Raw genomic sequence first — 19,363 nt, forward strand, 5'->3', positions numbered from 1 at the left:
ATTTTGGCTTCGGTCGCTGCTCCTGCACGCTCCCGGCATTCTGATGTTAACAGGAAGTGACGTCACGTGTCTTCTTCCTGAGTTATTTGGGGTTATTTTGTATTCCACGCTACACAAACCCACAAAGAAGAGACTAGACCACAGAAACGATGGCGAATCACTTCAGAAACAATAAATATTGGGTTAAAGTTGCGATTTCGCGGGGTTCGCTTGATTTTGCGTTAATAGTTGCGATCGCAACATCCCGAAATCCTGGAGGGTCTGGTTAGACATCAAATCATGGATGTTTTTGTCCTCTTTCAGCCGGTGTGCGTCCCCAGCCAAGCTTTAAAACTGGAAGTAAAGGAACTTTTTATTAAACTCATATCTCCCGCATAAAACGTTTAAATTCACGTGGCTGTCGGCCGTTTGAGCAGGAACGGAGAACCCGTCACGAAACGCCGTTCGCCAGCTAGTATCCAGCAGCCGCAGAGGGAAGGACGGGAAAACCGGCGAGATCCGGTCCTTCCACGGAGCGTTCGAGTCACTCCGGGGAAAAACGACCGGGAGGACGTTTTACGTTTCGAGAAGCGTAAACATTACCGCCAGAAAAAAACGTTTTTCATCCTCGAACCCGATGATTTGTCTTTTCTCCGCCCTCCTCCCTCGCCGAATACGACGAGTCAAACCAACATGGATTGACAGAAATGTTCGTTCTGATTCCAACGCCAGTGTTTGGTGTCAGACGACTTGTGGGAACCAGCATTTTGTTGCTTTTGTTGTGTCAGCTTTAGTTTAGAGGCGCCGTCACCGATTCCAGCTGCTTCTCTCTTTTTGTTTTTGAGCCTGTCATCACATCTACTTTGTATCGCATCTTTGTGTTGCTTTTCGGTCGTCATCGTACTCCTGTACTCTTCACTTTATGCTTCCACCATACATGTGAAAGTGTATACATGTGAAGCATCGTCCTGTGTTTGTTCAGTTATGGTGCCTCTAATGAATTTAGCCGCATCACAGTTGTTGCATTAATGCATAAGCAGTCCAGTCGACCTTCAGTGCTGCGTGCGGTGTGTGTGTGTGTGTGTGTGCGTGTGTTGGTGTGTGTGTATGCTCGTTAACGTGTCCGTTTTTGTTTTTTTTTGCTACTCTAGGAGAGGGAGAGGAGGAGGCAACACGTAATGCTGATGAAGGCTGTTGAGGCTCGCAAGAAAGCAGAGGTAGCCCACGTGCACGGACACACGAGCCGCTGCTAAACTATCATTAACGAGGCGGGCGATAATGTTTCTGCCCGTCTGTGAGGCGCTTCAAGGTCCAAACCTTTGATTGCATTTAATGCATTCATCCGTTCCTTTTTATTTATCTTTTTATTCCTCGAGTTAAAAGATTCGGGCCCTCCGGCTCTTTTTTCCTCCCAACGCGGCTGAATTCCAACACCGAAAGGTTTCCTTGTCTTTTTTATTTTTTTTTAACGGTCCCGTGCGTTTCGGGGCTCTTCCAGGAGCGCGAGCGCTTGCGGCAGGAGAAGAGGGACGAGAAGCGCCTGAACAAGGAGCGGAAACTGGAGCAGCGGCGGCTGGAGCTGGAGATCGCCAGGGAGCTGAAGAAGCCGAATGAAGACATGTGTCTGTCGGACCACAAGGTAGATTCCTCCGTTTAACCAGATCAACACCAGCCGAATTCTTCTCATATATAAGTTTTCGGACAACTTGCCTTCAAAGTCGGCTGGTGTGTAAATATTTAGAGGCGTCTGCCCCCTAGTGGTTAAAGTAACTCATCACAGCATGAAGACATCTGGTTATTTGCAGCAGCAGCATCGGCTTTAATCCGTTTTTTCTCTCTGCAGCCCCTCCCAGAGTTCTCCCGGATTCCCGGGCTCATCCTGCCGGGTCGGGCCGTGTCCGACTGCCTGATGCTGATGCAGTTCCTGCGAGGCTTCGGGAAGGTTTTAGGCCTCGACCTGAACGCGGACGTGCCCACGCTGGGGATGCTGCAGGAGGGTCTGCTCAACGTGGGGGACAGCATGGGACAAGTCCAGGACCTGTTGGTCAAGCTGTTGTCTCTCGCCGTCTGCGATCCCGGTCTGCCACCTGGACAAAAGGTGAGGCCCCCCCATCCGTCAGCGATTTATCCGTATTTATCAGCTTCCTGGCTCCAAAACTTTCAAACGGTTCGCTCTCGTTTTATTCAGACCAAAACCATGCTGGGGGACCACCTGACCAACGTGGGCATCAACAGGGACAACGTCTCCGAGGTTCTCCAGATGTACATGAGCGCTCATTGTGCCAACACCGAGCTGGCGCCATTAGCCCTCAGCCTGAAGACCAAGGCCTTCCAGGCTCACACGCCCGCCCAGAAGGCCTCCATCCTGGGCTTCCTGGCCAACGAGCTGGCCTGCAGCCGAGCCGTGATCAGGTGGGAGGCTTCGGCTCTCCAGATGTTACAGTAGAAACCAATCAGTCCCTGCAGGATTTCACGAGGCATTTTTTGTGATTGTTGCAGCTAAAAGGTCTGATTTCGCGGGCATTTTCCTAAAAGTTGCGATTTTTTTTTTACTAAAATCAATAAACAACCATTACTTTTAATATATAAACTAAAAATCCTTCCTAGTTTTGTAAGATAATTCCCAACAAACGTTGACATTCTCAAAAGGTGCTTTATTTGAGAACTTTGATAGCTTCTAAACTGACATTCATGAGCATTTCTGGATTGTCCCTGGTCTGCAGCTCTCCTCACATGTTTTGCAGACACAAAGTGTTTGTCGATGCGTTTATGTTCCATGATTACACTGCAGGACGTGCAAAACAGCTGCAGCTGGGGAGGAAACTGGTTTGCTGAAATCTTTGTGGGCAAATGTGAAGCATTAGCGCACATTTTGGCTTCGGTCGCTGCTCCTGCACGCTCCCGGCATTCTGATGTTAACAGGAAGTGACGTCACGTGTCTTCTTCCTGAGTTATTTGGGCTTATTTTGTATTCCACGCTACACAAACCCACAAAGAAGAGACTAGACCACAGAAACGATGGCGAATCACTTTAGAAACAATAAATATTGGGTTAAAGTTTCGGGAAAGTTGCAAAAAGTTGCAATTTTGCGGGGTTTGCTTGATTTTGCATTAATAGTTGCGGTCGCAACATCGCGAAATCCTGGAGGGTCTGATAAATGAAGCAGCTAACGTGTCTTTATATGACTGGATGTTAAAGTCGTCCTCTGATGGAATTTAGCTGAAAGTGTTTCTCGTTGCAGTGAGATCGACAAGAATCTGGATCAGATGTCAAACATGAGGAAGGACAAAATCATCATGGAGGGAAAACTGAAGAAGTAGGTTTTTATTTTCGCCTCAAAGCTTTTTTTGTTTTTTTATTTTGGGCGTGAAATTAACCCATTCGTTCCCGCAGGCTGAGAACCATTTATGCCAAACGGACGGGGAAGAGGGAGGCCAGCGCGGGCGGAGAGGAGAACCAGTCCGTGGGGACGCCGTCCTCCGCCTCCAAGCGCAAACGGAAACTGGGTGCGGACAGCGAGGACGACGAGGACGAAGACGACGACAGCGACGACCCGGCGGAGGACGAAGACGATGACGAGGAGGAGGAAATTAAAAAGGTCAAAAAGGTGGAAACGTTTGACGAGGTAAGAAAGAAAAACGGACGTGTTTGAATTCACGTTGTGGAAGCAGATGTTACAGATGTTTTCTGATCGTCCCAGCAGGACGAAGTGGACCACGCCACCAGCGTCGAGGAGCTGGAGAAGCAAATCGAGAAATTAGCCAAGGTGAGCTCCAGTTCAGGCCGCGAGCATCGCTAACCGAAATGATTCATGATGTGGGATCAAAAGCAGAACAGATGTTGAGGAAACAGCTGTAAAAGCATCAAAATTGAGTTTTGTCCAACAGAAAATGTAATATTTATTAAAATTTCTTCAATATCTGCTTCAGCTTCTGCTTTTAGCTGCTCTTCTACTCCTTTTAGCTGTCATTTTGATCACTTTAGCTACTATTTACTTCCATTTTATCCTCAGTTTGCACCTTTTAGCTTCTCTTCAGCCAGCAGCTCAGTTTCAGCTCAGGTTTCGAGGCTTACCTTTCAGGCTGCGTTTCTGTCTTCCCCCTGTTGAACCGGCAGCCATCCGTCGTCCTTCAACGTTTCTGCAGATTGTTTTTATTTAACGGTTTTACTTTAGTAAAATATCCAAACGAAGTGCAGACGTGGAGCTGTTTGCTAATTGAGGCGTTAATTATCTTAACGAGTTAGCTCGTTAGCGTAGCCTGCGACGATCAATAAGCCGTCGGTGTTTGTTCTTCGTCTCTGCAGCAGCATCATCAGACGAGGAAGAAGCTCTTTGAGATTTCTCACTCCCTCCGCTCCATGATGTACGGGCAGGACCGGTACCGGCGCCGGTACTGGGTCCTGCCGCACTGCGGGGGCGTCTTCATCGAGGCCATGGAGAGCGGAGAAGGTAGAGTCCGTTATTCTTCTAGCTTCACACAAATCAACCGTTTTTTCCCCCAGAATGATGTTGGTGCAAACGTTGGTTTCCCTGCAGCTCCGGAGGAGCTGGAGGAGGAGCGTCAGCGGAGGAGGCGCGCTGCGGAGGAGGTGAAGGTGAAGGAGGAGCCGCAGGAGATCGAGCTGCACAAGGAGAAGCCGCCGGAGGAGGAGCAGAAGGAGCCCAATGGGAAGAAAAGCTCGCCGTCGCTCTTCTGCGTCTCCAAACTGTTCGTGCGCCGAGACGTCCGCAAAGACGCCGCCGTGAAGGCAGAGGACAAGGACGGTCCGCACGGGAGACAGAACAGGAGTCCCGTGGTGTCCTCCCCTCATCGCGGTACTCCCGAGCCGGCGGCGGCAGCTACCCCCTCCATGGTGACCGCCGGCGACTCCACCAACATCCCGCATCCGGCGTCCACCTCGCTGTCCTTCCCCTGCCTGCCGGCTCCCCGCGAGAGCCCCGGGAACACTCCGCCCACCTCGTCCCCCGCGCCGTCCCCGCTGCTGTCCTTCCAGGCCAGCGACCAGCTGCTCCGGGTCCTGACGGAGCGGAGCGGCCATTGGTTCAGCCTGCTCCCCCGCAGCCCCTGCGACCTGTCCTCCCTGACGGTCACGCCCCCGGGAGCGCCGCGCGGCTCGCCGCAGGCGTCCTCCACCCCGGGCAGACCCAGGTCTCCGCCTCCGTCCCCGGCGCTACCTCTCACGCCTTCCGCTGCCTCGGCCTCCACCAGCCCGCACCATCCGGCCGGCCTCCTCAACTACCCGCTGTCCACCCTGCAGGTGAGGCGGCGCCGGCCGGGCGCCATCTTTGTTTTCTGATCATTTCTCCACTTTTTACACATTTTTCCTTTAGAAACAGACAGAGCTGCTTCAGCTGCGGCCTCTAAGTTTGAGCTAACCTTTGGACACGTTAGCTTTTAGCTAGTCTTTAGCTTTTTTTACTATTCAGCTGGTGCTTTGGTACTTTTAGCTTCTAGTTAGCTTTTTAGTACTTTTAGTATTCAGCTGGTGTTTTGCTAATTTTAGCATCTATTAGCATTTTGCTAGTCATTTGCTTAGTCTTTAGTTAGCTTTTTGATACTTTCAGCTTATAGACACCCTTTTGCTACTTTTAGCCAACCTTTTAAGACTTTAGCCTTTAACTAGCATTTTGCTACATTTAACTTTTAGCTAGTCCTTTGCTGTGTTTAGTTTTTACTTAGCATTTTGCTACATTTAGCTAATCTTTTGAGGCTTTAGCTTTTACCTAGCATTTTGCTACTTTTAGTATTCAGCTGGTGTTTTGCTACTTTAGCTTTTAGTTAGCCTTTTGATATTTTTAGCTAACTTTTTGCTACTATTAGTTTTAAGTTGGCATTTTGATCATTTTAGCTTCCATTAGGATTTAGCTACTTCTAACCTTTTGCTGTGTTTAGATTTCAGATAGCTTTTTGCTACATTTACCTAATCTTTTAGCTAAACTTTAGCTTTGAGTTTGCCTTTTAGTACTTTTAACTAACCTTTTGCTATTTTTTAATATTCAGCTGGTGTTTTGCTAATTTTAGCGTCTATTAGCATTTTGCTACATTTAAACTTTAGCTAGTCATTTGCTTAGCCTTTAGTTAGCCTTTTGATACTTTTAGCTTCTAGCTAGCGTTTTGATATTTTAAACTAGCCTTTTTGTTCCTTTAGCTCTTAGCTGGATGTTTTGCTGTTGTCGGGGTTTAGCTAGCATCAGTAGCTCGTAGCCCTCGGCTTATATTCCAGCAGAGGCTGGGACTTCTGTAGCCTTAAACCCGCCCGTCCTCTCCTCCCCGCAGCTGAAGTCCGGCGGCTCGCTGCTCGGCGTGTCCTTCGGCGGCTGGTCCAGCGGCGTGATGAGCCCCAGCCTGCCGCCGTGCAGCAGCCCCAGCCCCGTGCCGGGTCACTCCTTGGAGGGCAACATGGCCGCCAGCGTCTCCAGCAAGAGCGACTCTCCGTTACCTCGCATCGAGAAGAGCTCCTCCATGCCTTCGCCCGCCTTGGAGATGCCGAAGTCGCTCGACTACTCGTCGCCTCGGCCCATCCCGGAGGGTAGGCGCCCGCCGCTCGTCTTCTTCTGCTCCTTTTAGCTGCTTTTGTGTTTTCAGTCATCATTTTGTCCTTTTTAGCCTTCAGCTACGATTCGTTTAGCTTCCATTTAGCTCGTGTTAGCGTGAACGGCTCAGTCCTCAGCAGCCACATCGCCGTGCTGCTGCCTTCGCGGCGTGCTCGAACCAACACGCATGTGCTCCGTGTTGCAGAGATGCTGGCGGGCTGGTGGCGGGTGTCTCACATCGAGCAGCTGCGGGCTCTGGTCGACGCGCTCCACAGCCGGGGAATCAGAGAGAAAGGTCTCCACCGGCAGATCCAGAAGTACCTGGAGATCATCCCGCAGGTCTGCACCAAACACCGAGACGGTGAGTGTTCTCCTCAGCTTTCAGTGTGGGGTTCCTATTTCTGCAGACTGTGGGCTGTTTTAGCTGTTCGTACAGCCAAACCTTCGGCTCGTTCAGCTGTCGGCTGCTGAGACTTTTTAAAATATTTCACTTTATTTACAGATAATTTCTCCATATTTAAAGATGGAGAACGCTTCAGTTTCTTCAAAAACTTAGCTTTTAGCTAATGTTCAGATTATTTTACCCTTTAGCTACTGTGTTGTTCCTTGTAGCTTTGAACTATTGTTTTTATTATAAGCTAGCATTTTGCTCCATGTAGCTTTCAGCTAGCGGTCTGCTTTTTCTATTTTTAACGAATGTTCAGCTTCTTTTAGCTTTGAGCTAGCATTTTGCCCTTTTTAGCTTTTTTGTTAGTGTTCTTATACTTTTAGCCTTTAGCTACTGTTTTGCTTCAAGTAGCTTTTAGTTAGCGGTCTACTTCTTTTAGCTTTAAGCTAGTATTTTGCCCTTTTAACTTTAACTTATGCTCAGCTTATTTTAGCCTTTAGCTAGTGTTTTCTTCATGTAGTTTTGAACTATTGTTTTGCTAATTTTGGCTTATAGCTAGCGTTTAGCTTGTTGTAGCTTACAGCTAATGGTTTGCTTCTTTTACCTTTAGCTAATGTATTTATTCTTTAAGCTTTAAGATAGCGTTTTGGTCCTTGTAGCTTTGAGCTAGTATTTGCCCTTTTTAGCTTTTAGTTAAGTGTTTTTATACTTTTAGCTAGTTTTTAGCTAGTGTTTGGCTTCGTCTTTCAGCTCTTTCTGAACGTTTTGAATCCTCTTCCTGCTTTTAGCTGTGGTTTTGATCCTTTTAGCTTTTAGCTTGTGTATTGATCCTTTTAGCTTTTAGCTGGTGTTTTGGTCCTTTTAGCTTTCAGCTGGTGTATTGATCCTTTTAGCTGGTGTATTGATCCTTTTAGCTGGTGTATTGATCCTTTTAGCTTTTAGCTGGTATATTGACCCTTTTAGCTTTTAGCTGGTGTTTTGATGCTTTTAGCTTTTAGCTGTGGTTTTGATCCTTTTAGCTTGTGTCTTGACCCTTTTAGCGTTTAGCTGGTGTTTTGATCCTTTTAGCGTTTAGCTGGTGATTTGATCCTTTTAGCTTTTAGCTGGTGATTTGATCCTTTTAGCTTTTAGCTGGTGATTTGACCCTTTTATCTTTTAGCTGGTGATTTGACCCTTTTAGCGTTTAGCTGGGGTTACTTCAGCTCGTCGTTTCGGCGCTCAGATCGCCTCGCAGCCCCACCTCTAAGTTTCGGCGCGGCTCTCGGCTGACGCCTGTCGTCTCGCCCCTCCAGCCGCCATGATCGAGCTGCGCGAGCTTGAGGAGAGCCAGGTGAGCGTGGAGTCGGTGCGCGGCTGGTGCGTGGAGGAGCAGGCCATGGAGATGGACATCGACATGCTGCAGCAGGTGGAGGAGCTGGAGAGGAAGGTCACCGCCGCCAGCCTGCAGGTGAAGGTGAGTCGCGGGCAGACAGAGCCGCCGGGCGCCACCGGGGTCAGCGGAGGTAACAGCTCGGTTTCTTCTCAGGGCTGGACCTATCCGGACCCTCAGTCGGAGCGCGAGGACCTGGTCTACTTCGAGCACAAGCCCCTCGCCAAATGCACGGCGGCGGCGGCGGCGAGCGCGGGAGACAAGGACTGCAGGGAGCACCCGGAGGAGCGCGGGGAGAAGGGCGGGGTGATGCGTCACCCAGACAACCCGCTGGACATAGCAGTGACACGTCTGGCCGATCTGGAGCGCAACATCGAGAGAAGGTACCTGAGGAGCCCCTTAGGTACCACCATTCAGATCAGGCTGGATAATGTGGGTACGGTCACTGTCCCCGCCCCCGCCCCATCCACTAGTGCTGACAGGGAAGGGTAGGTCATCTCTCCAACCAAAGCTCCCCCCACTGTCCCACTGAGACCACTTCCTCTCTCTGTGTGTGCTTTGTGTTTCCCATTTTACTTCAAATCTACACAAATCGCATTTTCTGACAAAATGCAGTGTGAATGCTGAGCCGTGCGAGAGTCGAATCTGGAGAAGGAGCTAAAAAAAACGCAGCTGCTGGAGTTAAATCAAGCGGAGGCTGAAAGGAGCTGAAAGGAGCAAAAATAAGGGGATAAAATCAGCAGGACAGAGGCTGAAATGAGTAAAAATCAGCAGGACAGAGGCTGAAATGAGTAAAAATCAGCAGAAAAGAGGCTGAAATGAGGAGAAGAAAGGCTGAAATAGGATATAATGATAAGAATGGGGCTGAAATCAGCAAAAAAGGTGCTGAAATGAACAAAACGAAAGTAGAAATTAGCAAAACGGAGAATAAAATGAGTAAAACAAGCTAAAATGAGCAAAAAAGAGGTGGCTAAAATCAGTAAAACAGAGGTCAAAATCGGCCAAAAAGATGCTGAAATGAGTAAAAATCAGCCGAAAAGAGGCTGGAATTAGTAAAAATCTGCAGAACAGAGGCTGAAATAAAAATAAGAAAGGCTGAAATGTGCTAAAATGAGCAAAAAGGGGGCTGAAATCAGCAAATCAGAGGTCAAAATCGGCCAAAAAGGTGCTGAAATGAACAGAACAGAGGCTAAAATCAGCAGAACAGAGGCTGAAATAAGGAGAAGAAAGGCTAAAATGGAATAAAATGAGCAAAAAAGGGGCTGAAATCAGCAAAGAAGGTGCTGAAATGAACAGAACAGAGGCTGCAAGAGGCAAAACGTAGAATAAAATCAGCAAAACAAGCTAAAATGAACAAAAAAGGGTCTGAAATGAGTAAAAATCAGTTGAACAGAGGCTGAAATAAGGAGAAGAAAGGCTGAAATGGGGTAAAATGAGTAAAAAAAAGTGTCTGAAATGAGCAGAACAGAGGCTAAAATTGGCTAAACAATAAATAAAACCGAGGCTGAAATGAGCAGAATACAGACAGAAAGGAGCAGAAAACAAGCTAAAAGTAGCTGAACGGTAGCTAAAGAAAGCTAAAAGAGACAGTGTGCTGAAGCAGAATTAAAAGAACCAAAGATGTTTCCAAGATGAAAGTTTGAATAATATAAAAAAGGACACCCGTCTCCTGAAGCAGCTGAACGTTTTGTGGCTAAAGTAGCAGAATCTGAAAACTTTAACGAGGACGGCGCGGATGCTGACTCAGCATTCGCACAGTTAACGAATAAAACCAAAAAAAACCCCGGAGGTGATTGTTGTTTCTGCTGCTCTGTCACTCTTCTGTTTGTTGTTTTGGGTCCTTTTTTCCGAGTGGGCAGGGCTCCACTCAGCCTCATTTCCTGCACATCGTCTGGTTCTGTTTCCCAGTCATCTGCATGGTGTGGTGGATCTGTGACTCTGACCTCTGACCTCTGACCTCTAACAGAACAGACTGATGCTTCCTGCATGAGCGTCCCCTGACTGTGATCCGCCCGGCGTGCACCTCACCCCCCTTAATCCCTCATGCCTGAAACTTCTCTCCGGCACCTTTTTTTTTTTTTTGTTTTTGTTTTCAACTGACACCCACGGACTCCGTGCGAGAGAGCGGCCCTTTCCGGTGCTCACCGTCTCTTTTCTTCTTCTTCTTCTCCTCCCTCTCTCAGCGGCGAGGAGGAGGTCGCCCACGGCATGAAGGTGTGGAGGAAGGCGCTGAGCGAGGTGCGCAGCGCCGCCCAGCTGGCCATGTGCATCCAGCAGCTGCAGAAGTCCATCGCCTGGGAGCGCTCCATCATGAAAGTGGTGAGGAAACGCGAAAGCCGGCCCCTCCCCCCAGGGAGGCGTTCGCTCGCTTCCTAACCGGCGCCATTTTTCCTTTTCAGTACTGCCAAATGTGCAAGAAGGGCGACAACGAGGACCTGCTGCTGCTGTGCGACGGCTGCGACAAAGGCTGCCACACCTACTGCCACAAACCCAAGATCACCAGCATCCCGGAGGGGGACTGGTACTGCCCCGCCTGCATCTCCACGGTACCAGAACCTTTTTAACACCTGGTACCGGGCTGGTGCCGGGCCGTGTGGAGCTCTTAAGATCCACCAGACGTCGTTGACTGAAGCGGCGCCGTGAACTCTAACCGGTTTCGTTTTACGTCTCCAGGCGAGCGGTTCGTCCCCGAAGAGCAAAAAGCCTCCGGCCAAACCGGCGGCGTCCGGCGGGGGAGGCGGCAAGAAAGGCGTGGAGGCCAAGAAGAACGGGAAGCAGGCGGGGAACGGCGACGTGTCCGAGGAGGACTCGGCCAGCGCCAGCAGCACGCCCAAGAAGGGCGCCAAAGACACCAGCAGGAAGAGGAAGACGGAGGACAGCTCGCCGGCTCCGACGCCGGCCAATCAGGAGAGCCCCGTGTGTGTGAAGAGAGCCAAGACGGCAAGGGACAACAACAGGGACCTGGGGCTGTGCAGGTGAGTGGGAACCCGTGGGGAGAACTGCTTCAAATCCAAACCCGCAAATAAACTCCCGCTTCCCGTGTTCTCGCGCCCGTTCACAGGGTTCTGCTGGCGGAGCTGGAGCGGCACCAGGACGCATGGCCGTTCCTGTCCCCTGTCAACCTGAAGTCGGTGCCGGGCTACAAGAAGGTCATCAAGAAGCCGATGGACTTCTCCACCATACGGGAGAAGCTCGTTAGCAGCCAGTGAGTTCTCCACGTTAGAACCCAAACATCTACGATTGTTCTCGTTCTCTAAAAGTAGAAACTTATATCAGCCGCCGCCTCCAAGGGTTCTGTAAAATAAACATCGAAAAGGATCAAAGTGAGGAACGTTCCTTAAAGAACGTGTTGGATTTATTTGGAACCAGCTGCTCCTCACGTTCTCCATGTTCTGCTGCCGGCGTGGATCGTTTATTTCACTTTAACTTCTGTAAAGAACTCGTTTTCTTTCATTTCAAAGTTCCTGAATCAGTTTGACTTAGAACTAAAACTTCCAAAGAACCTGTGGAACCTTAACAATCTGCGGTTCTAGTTAGGTTTAATTTACTCTGTTGTGGTTCTAGTTAGGTTTAGTTTAACCTCCTGCGGTTCTAGTAAAGCCTGAAACTTTTTCACATTTTAAAAGCAGAATCTTGTTTTTAAATTTCTCACGATGTGAAAACTTCATGAGCAGAAGTTTGTTTGTTTGTTTATTTGTTCTCAGGTATCAGAACCTGGAGACGTTCATCATCGACGTCAACTTGGTTTTCGATAACTGTGAAAAGTTCAACGAGGACAACTCGGACATCGGCCGCGCCGGCCACAACATGAGGAAGTTCTTCGAGAAGCGCTGGACTGAGCTCCTGAAACAAACGAACTAAAACGGCGTTCCGGGTTCCGTTTGGATTCTGTTGTTTATTCTGTTTGTTTTTTGTTTGTTTTTTTTTTCTGCTGGAGTCGGCGGCTTCGTAGGACGGAAGGAAGGAAGTCCGCTGCTCCACCGTGTGTTTGCGTTTGAGACCGACGTCACCCGGAAACGTTTTCAGAAAAGGAAAAATAAAAACTTGTTACATGAGGTGCGCTGGATTTATTCCAACAGGGATGAAACCCCAAAGAGTCCCAGAGAAATGGGGTCCGAGTGCAATACCATTCCCTGTCTGAGAACACTGCACTGAACGCTCGACTGCGCCACGATACGTTCCACTACCTGTACAGAGTCTTTTGTTATTTAATCGTATTATAGTGAATGTATTTAATTTTGTATTAATTATTTATGAATCAAGGTCCACTTCATTTTCTATGAAAAGGAGAAATCATCAAAACTGCTTTGAATTTAAAACAAAAACAAACAAACAAAAAAAAGGAATGTGTCGTTGTGTTATAATTTTATTTTATTTTATTGTTTTTTTTGTTTTGTTTTCCTTCCAAATATCAAACGAAGCCAAGAAAAGAGAAGATAAAAAATAAATAAATAAAAACCTGTTTACACTGTTCAGCGCTCCGGGGCGTCGGAGAACCAGAACTGCATTTATTTACAGGAACAGTTAGGAAAAAAACGGCGATCCTTGTGTATATACTGTTTATTAATGTCAATATTTACGTCTTGTTTGGAACAATGTGTAAAAATTGTTTAAGAATATTAAGATATTGTTTATGCCTTAGAATGATTGTAGCATTCTATTTTAGTGAACGTGATGAAAGCATTATCATAAATATTGTTTGTACAGTATATACATATCCTCTGCAAACACTGTGGTATCCTTAATCTTGGTAGTGCCTACCCTTCCAACAGGGGCATGTAGGGGATGTTGTTGTTTTTTTTTTTTAGTTTTTTCATTCTTACGACAGTTATTTTTTTAATATGATTTCAATCCAACAGGGCCTCCAACGTTGGGACAGTGACTCAGAAATCATTCCTCACCATCGCAGAAGAAAAACAAACAGGAACAACGAGCATTCGGTGATGCTTCCACTAACATTTCCTCAGATTCTGCCACAATACAGAGGACCGGCGGCCATTTGTAACCACTGTGTTGAACCTTGCTGTGTGTTGTGGCCCGATGGAGGCAGCTAGATTTTTTTGTACCCAAGTCAAAAGTACTTGAAGTTACTTTATTTAAGATATTGTGGAATAAAAGTATCATTCTTTTGTAGGAGCTTTATTTTTCACTAGTGTCTGGCACGGACCTATTAAAAGGATGTTTTTTCAACGTAATCGTCTTAAACTCGTTTTGTTTCGCTCGGGGAGTTGACACCGGAAAGCTCAGAAAGTAATCCAGCTCAGGCTCTAACTTTACAGATATCCAGCTAAGCTTTGCCGTGGTAGTAGCTGAGAGTCATCCTCTGGAGTTTCTTTTTAAAACAACCCTCCAAAATAAAACGATAAAGATAAGAGCACTAAAATGAAACCAAGTAAAATATTTTTTTCCTTGAATCGGTTTATTTGTAATTAATTTAGTCTTAGTTGTTAAATTAATCTGTTACTTTGCAGACATAACTGCTTGGTTTCCAGTTGCATCCTAAAATAAGGAAAAATTTTAATTTTATACCACTTTATGTTTCTGAAATCATGAAAGTTTAGGCATTACACCAAGGTTGCATTTGGGAAAACCTTTTCAAAGACAAAATAGTCAAAGATAAAGACTTGACAATAGGTGAAAAACCAGACTACCAACCTACAAGTATGTAAAGGGCAGCGAGACAAGAGGAGGGAAATAAATATATAAGCTATGGTGTTGTATTTTGTCTGCATCATTTATCTTCCGGCGTACGCGGTGGCGCGCCGAGCGGGAGCGCTCCCTGTAAACTCCTCGTCGTTTCTGGTCGGGTGATGGGACGGTGAGTCGAAAAGAGGCAGATCCGCATCATTCCCCCCTTCAGTGACGTCGGAGAACACAAACGTAACGATCTTCTGCTAAATAAACAAACAAATGAAACGAAACACCACAATACAAGTAGACCAGTTTTTACATCGCTAGGTCACATAATGTTTCCACACCCGCAGCTTAAGCAATTCTTGCAACAGCAACAAAAGAGGCAGCATTTTCAGTTCCTAATTAATTAAAGTAAAAATAGTCATAATATTAACACTTTATTGCTATTCAGTTCACTTGAATTAATTAAAGAGTTGATTGCAAGAGTTTGATATTCATAGAAAGCACAGAAATAAAACTAGAAATATATTTGTGGGGATTTTTAAACAGACACTCATATTTCCGAGGTACAGCGAATGCGTCAAGGTTATATCGCGGTGACGTCACGGTCCAGGAAGTAAACACTAACATCTACGACGGAGGCAGGTAAGGTTCTTTCCTCCGCTTCAGTCACACATTAGCTGATTTTAGAGGCTGTTTATTGCATTTTAACGGCATTTTATTTTATTTTTATTTACTCTTTTCCTCGAGCTTTGTTTCGCGCGGGTTGTTTTTATATTTAGTTCTTATTTTGAGGCAGAAAATTTCAGATTTAACGACACAGGAATGAAAACCGTCCAAGTTTATGATGTTTCATCATCCGGGATTATCAATTAAACCAACTTTTTGTCCGAAGAAATAAGAAACCTTCTTATAAAACAGAATTATTTACTGGTTCTTTACCCAACATACGAACCAAGACCACTTTATTATTGTATAATAATACTTTCTGGATTTTATTTTGTAATTTAGCTTTAAAAATATCTTTATTATTTCCAAATATTGACCTTTCTGCTCACTGTTTTCTGCTTCTTTACACCAGACACTAACTTGTATTTTTTGGTTGTTTATTTACTAATAAAAATAGTGAATAAACAACCTTAAAGATTTGGAGGTTTAAAATCCACATTTTTGATTTGCAGCTTTTATTGAGAAGTCAAAAACACATACATAATGTATTTAAGTAGAAATATAGCTAAAGCTGGATCATTTTAAATGCGAATTGACATAAAAAAAGATTAATGCATGTATTTCTGTATATTTATATGTATTTTAATTCACGTTTTGCAGGATTTCTAAACAAAATTCTGCACAAACTTATTTTTTTTCAGAAATCTGCAACTAAAACAATCAGGTTTGATTAAAAACTTTTCCTCGGCCATCTAGTTAAACCCAGAGTCGATTTAAAATCCTTCTTGTTGTTTGTAAAGCTTTAAAAAGCTCAGCTCCCTGCAGGTAGACCCTTGTCCTTTCAGTTCCTCCGGTCCGGTTCTGGAAGAACCTCAGAGTGAAACCTGCGACTCTTCTGTGTTGATCTGAACCTCCTCCTCCTGCAGATGGCGTCTCTGATCTGCACCTTGCAGGACCATCAGGACGATGTCAACTGGTGCTCCTTCTCAGCCGCGCTGTTCGCCACGTGCTCCGGGGACAAAACCCTGCGGGTCTACAGCGCCCTCGACTTCTCCGAGCTGCCGTTCTCGCCGCTGACGGGCCACGGCTATGGCGTCCACTGCTGCTGCTTCAGCGCCTGCGGGCAGTTCCTCGTCTCCTGCTCCACGGACGCCACCACCGTGGTCTGGTCCACGGGGACGGGGGACATCGAGGCCGTCCTGGAGCACCCTGGCCGCAGCCCCGTCAGGATCTGCGCGCTGTCTCCGGACTCCGCCCACCTGGTGTCCGGCGCGTCCGACGGGACTTTGGCTCTCTGGGATTTCCCGTCCAAACGGCTGCGCCGGTAAACGGAATCAGCTGAAACCTCCTTTAACTGCTGTTTAGCTGTTTTTGACAGATCCTCGGCTCTGATCTTTGTGTCATTCTGTCCTGAAGGACCGGGGGAGTGAGCGACACCACCATGGTGGCCTGCTCCTTCAGCCCCTGCGGTCAGATCTTCGCCACCGGCTCCACCTACGGAGACCTGCGCCTGTGGGACCTGGACCTGAACCAGCTCCACGCTGAGAAGAACGCCCACGACCTGGGGGTCTCCTGCTGCGCCTTCGCTCCCAGCATCCTCAGCGGTCAGCGGCTTTGCCTGTCAGCTTCAGCAGGTTTCTCTGATCGCTCGAACCGGGTCCACTGAGGCCGTGTTTGGTTCTGGTTTTTCTTTGTTCTGGACTCTTAGGGGGTCAGCTGGTGCAGTTCCGTTTGGCCTCCTGCGGGCAGGACAGTCACCTGAAGATCTGGGCCGTCAACAAGTTCAGCTCCGGAGGTAAAGACCTTCAGCAGACATTCAGGTTGTCTTTTCCTGTCATCTGTGTGTGAATGTAAATTTAAAAGAAAAAAAAGGGGCGGGACTCTGTCTTTGTCTTTGCGGCGGGGTGAGTCGTCTGCAGGACTGAGAGCGTCGCTCCGGTCTGCCGTGGTGAAGAAGGAACATCTCTCCACGTTCCAACCTTCCCTCGGCTGGCCGGGTTCGGCCTCGGAGCGGATCTGATCCGGAGACCTCCTTCAGGGCGGACCCAGAACTTTCAGGAAACACCTCGGGATCCCAAGGAGTCACCGAGGAGAGGAGGTCCGGGTTTCCCTTTGTGACCCGAAAACCAGGAGGACCCATTTGAAGTTTTTGAACTTCTGTGATCAGGAGTTATTTTAGAGTAAAAAACGTTCATTTATCTACTTGTCTGTCCGTTAAAGTCCGCCCTCGCAGCACGTTTTTCAAACTTTAAAGCTCTGTTACGTCTGTTCGGATGTTTCCGGACTTCATGAATTGTTGATGAGTGCCGGAGTTCCTCGGTAAGATGTGGTCGGTTCCGCCCGTCCAGCGGTTGGAGGCTGATTCTGAATTAGCAGCAGGACGGGAAGCGAAGACGAACACGTTTCACTTTAAACAGCAACTTCTCCACCAGCAGCTGTTTCCAGGAGTGTACATGTGTAAATGTACTGTAGTACTGTAGTACCGTAGTCCCATAGTACCATAGTACTGTGGTACCGTAGTACTGTGTAATACTGCAGTTGTTGTTTCTGTCTGCAGCCTTTAAGATGCAGCTGCTCCACACGCTGACGGCTCAGGCGGCTCCAGTTCTCTGCTGCTCGTTCTCCTCAGACGGACAGCTGCTGGTGTCTGGGTACGACTGCTTAATGACTGCTGAACGACTGATGAAACCGAGTTGGTAAAGCTAAAATTCTTAAAACAGCTATAAACTAAAAGTAGCAAAATGCTAATAGTAGCAATAGGCCAGCTTAAAGAAATAAAAGGCTAGAAGCTACAAATGGCTGACTGGTAGTTAAAAGAAACAAGAAGCCAGTTAAGAGTTGCAGACCAGTAGCTAAAAGCTAAAAGTAGCAAAACTGTAGCTTGATGCTTAAAGTAGTAGCATGTTAGGTAAAGGTTTAAAGAAGCAATAGGCTAGCTGAAATAGCAGAACTGAAGCTAAACGTTAAAAGTAGCACAATGGTAGCTAAAGGGTAGAAGTAGAATCATTGCTAAAAATAACTAACGGCCAACTAAAATTAGCAGAATGGTAGCTTAAAGCTATAAGCAGCAGAACAGTAACTAAAGGCTAAAGTGTCGTCATGGATTTAACTTCAGCTCAGAGATTTATTTCCTGTTTCTTTCAGGCTTTAGGGGTTAAAAACTTCTCTCCTTGTTTTTATTTTCTGATAATCTGGAGTTTCTGTCGGTGAACTCCTCCCTCATTAAACGTTTAAAGTCGTTGTTTTTTTTACACGTTTAATCTCTTCGTCTTTATTCTCTCATGAGAACTTTCAGTTTCCAGCTGTAAGCGTGTTAAATCTGCCCCATAAATCACCTTAAATAGGTCAGCCATCATGTTTGGGTTGTTTACGTTAAAGTGGGCCAGCTTCCTCGAGGCGGCGCAGCGCTGCTGTCCCGCCACCAGAGGGAGACATTTACTAACCTGCCTGTCTCTTCTTCTCTTAGATCTGTGGACAAAAGCGTTACGATCTACGATGCAGTGAGTTTAATTATTATTCTTATTATCACACTTTTAGCTTTAACCTTCAGCTGCAGTGATTTTATTTTGTTTTCCTTCCTTTTCTGTCAGAATAACGCAGTTCTGCTCCACAAGCTGAACCACCACGAGAGGTAAATACTTTCAGGACAAAAACACAACCCGTCTGGTTTTTAACATCTTTAACCGTCAACCCTGACAGAGGAGATGATTGCTGCAGTGCATTCTGGGTAAACATCAGTCCGTTGGTCCTCGGTCGTGGTTAGGGACCCCTGATTTAGCTGCTGTGATTAAAGAGCAGGAAGTAAAAAGCCTCGGGTGCATTCTGATCTTCAAACGCAGGTTTTCCATTTTCCCGCTGCGAGGCGGGACCCAGAAGCCCCGGATGAACGATCCAGCCACCTGTGTCTGAAAGGCATCAGGCTCCTTTCAGCGCCGCGAAGAAAAGCCCTTTTTTTAGGCCTCCGACTGAAGTGGAAGCAGGAAAATGAAAAGTTTTTTGACGAAAAGCCTCCAGGAAACTCCTTTTACTTTATTTCAGCAGCCAGAGGAGGTCCTGATTGGAGCGCTTCTCTCGGCTCTTTGTGGATTTCTCTGCAATCGGCTTCGGTCCTCATTAACTTTCTGAACTCGGAGGAAAAGTTGATTTTAATCCTGGTTTCGATCCTCGGTGCAGCCAGCTGTCTGCCGGAGAGCGTCTCTCAGAGTACTACAGTAAAAGTTTTTATCCCCGCCTGAGGCAGAGAGACGCTTTTATTCCTGAGAAAGAATCAATTACTATCTGTGCAAAAATACATAAAACATACCAGGTACTTACTGAGTACTGACAGGGTACTTACTGGGTACTTACAGTGTACTGACAGGGTACTTACAGGGTACTTACTGGGTACTTACAGTGTACTGACAGGGTACTTACAGGGTACTTACAGTGTACTGACAGGGTACTTACTGGGTACTGACAGGGTACTTACTGAGTACTGACAGGGTACTTACAGGGTACTTACTGGGTACTTACAGGGTACTTACTGAGTACTTACAGGGTACTTACTTGGTACTGACAGGGTACTTACTGGGTACTTACAGGGTACTTACTGAGTACTTACAGGGTACTTACTGGGTACTTACAGTGTACTAACAGGGTACTTACTGGGTACTGACAGGGTACTTACTGAGTACTAACAGGGTACTTACAGGGTACTTACTGGGTACTTACAGGGTACTTACTGAGTACTTACAGGGTACTTACTGGGTACTGACAGGGTACTTACAGGGTACTTACTGAGTACTTACA

The 19,363-nt window shown here is 46.8% G+C and overlaps 2 protein-coding genes across 4 annotated transcripts in view; both read left to right on the forward strand.

The window, feature by feature from the left end:
• baz2ba (bromodomain adjacent to zinc finger domain, 2Ba) overlaps positions 1 to 13,467 on the forward strand; it is a 118,322-nt gene extending 104,855 nt beyond the window's left edge. Inside the window, exons 16-33 of the mRNA XM_037979909.1 lie at positions 1,131 to 1,196; positions 1,478 to 1,618; positions 1,823 to 2,077; positions 2,168 to 2,391; positions 3,222 to 3,296; positions 3,374 to 3,605; positions 3,684 to 3,746; positions 4,286 to 4,430; positions 4,518 to 5,239; positions 6,259 to 6,511; positions 6,721 to 6,876; positions 8,196 to 8,356; positions 8,429 to 8,760; positions 10,456 to 10,591; positions 10,672 to 10,818; positions 10,946 to 11,247; positions 11,334 to 11,477; positions 11,977 to 13,467. Coding sequence (XP_037835837.1) covers positions 1,131 to 1,196; positions 1,478 to 1,618; positions 1,823 to 2,077; positions 2,168 to 2,391; positions 3,222 to 3,296; positions 3,374 to 3,605; positions 3,684 to 3,746; positions 4,286 to 4,430; positions 4,518 to 5,239; positions 6,259 to 6,511; positions 6,721 to 6,876; positions 8,196 to 8,356; positions 8,429 to 8,760; positions 10,456 to 10,591; positions 10,672 to 10,818; positions 10,946 to 11,247; positions 11,334 to 11,477; positions 11,977 to 12,133 — 3,711 coding nt within the window. The 3' untranslated portion in view covers positions 12,134 to 13,467. The remainder of the gene's footprint in view (positions 1 to 1,130; positions 1,197 to 1,477; positions 1,619 to 1,822; positions 2,078 to 2,167; positions 2,392 to 3,221; positions 3,297 to 3,373; positions 3,606 to 3,683; positions 3,747 to 4,285; positions 4,431 to 4,517; positions 5,240 to 6,258; positions 6,512 to 6,720; positions 6,877 to 8,195; positions 8,357 to 8,428; positions 8,761 to 10,455; positions 10,592 to 10,671; positions 10,819 to 10,945; positions 11,248 to 11,333; positions 11,478 to 11,976) is intronic.
• Positions 13,468 to 14,506: 1,039 nt separating this feature from the next.
• wdsub1 (WD repeat, sterile alpha motif and U-box domain containing 1) overlaps positions 14,507 to 19,363 on the forward strand; it is a 12,619-nt gene continuing 7,762 nt past the window's right edge. For all 3 annotated transcript variants that reach the window (XM_017435417.1, XM_037979904.1, XM_037979905.1), the window contains exons 1-7: positions 14,507 to 14,551; positions 15,502 to 15,899; positions 15,992 to 16,179; positions 16,284 to 16,370; positions 17,133 to 17,226; positions 18,042 to 18,075; positions 18,166 to 18,206. In XM_017435417.1, coding sequence (XP_017290906.1) covers positions 15,502 to 15,899; positions 15,992 to 16,179; positions 16,284 to 16,370; positions 17,133 to 17,226; positions 18,042 to 18,075; positions 18,166 to 18,206 — 842 coding nt within the window. In that variant the 5' untranslated portion in view covers positions 14,507 to 14,551. The remainder of the gene's footprint in view (positions 14,552 to 15,501; positions 15,900 to 15,991; positions 16,180 to 16,283; positions 16,371 to 17,132; positions 17,227 to 18,041; positions 18,076 to 18,165; positions 18,207 to 19,363) is intronic.

The sequence above is a fragment of the Kryptolebias marmoratus genome, linkage group LG15 (genome assembly GCF_001649575.2).
Source record: "Kryptolebias marmoratus isolate JLee-2015 linkage group LG15, ASM164957v2, whole genome shotgun sequence".
Classification (NCBI taxonomy): Eukaryota; Metazoa; Chordata; class Actinopteri; order Cyprinodontiformes; family Rivulidae; genus Kryptolebias; species Kryptolebias marmoratus.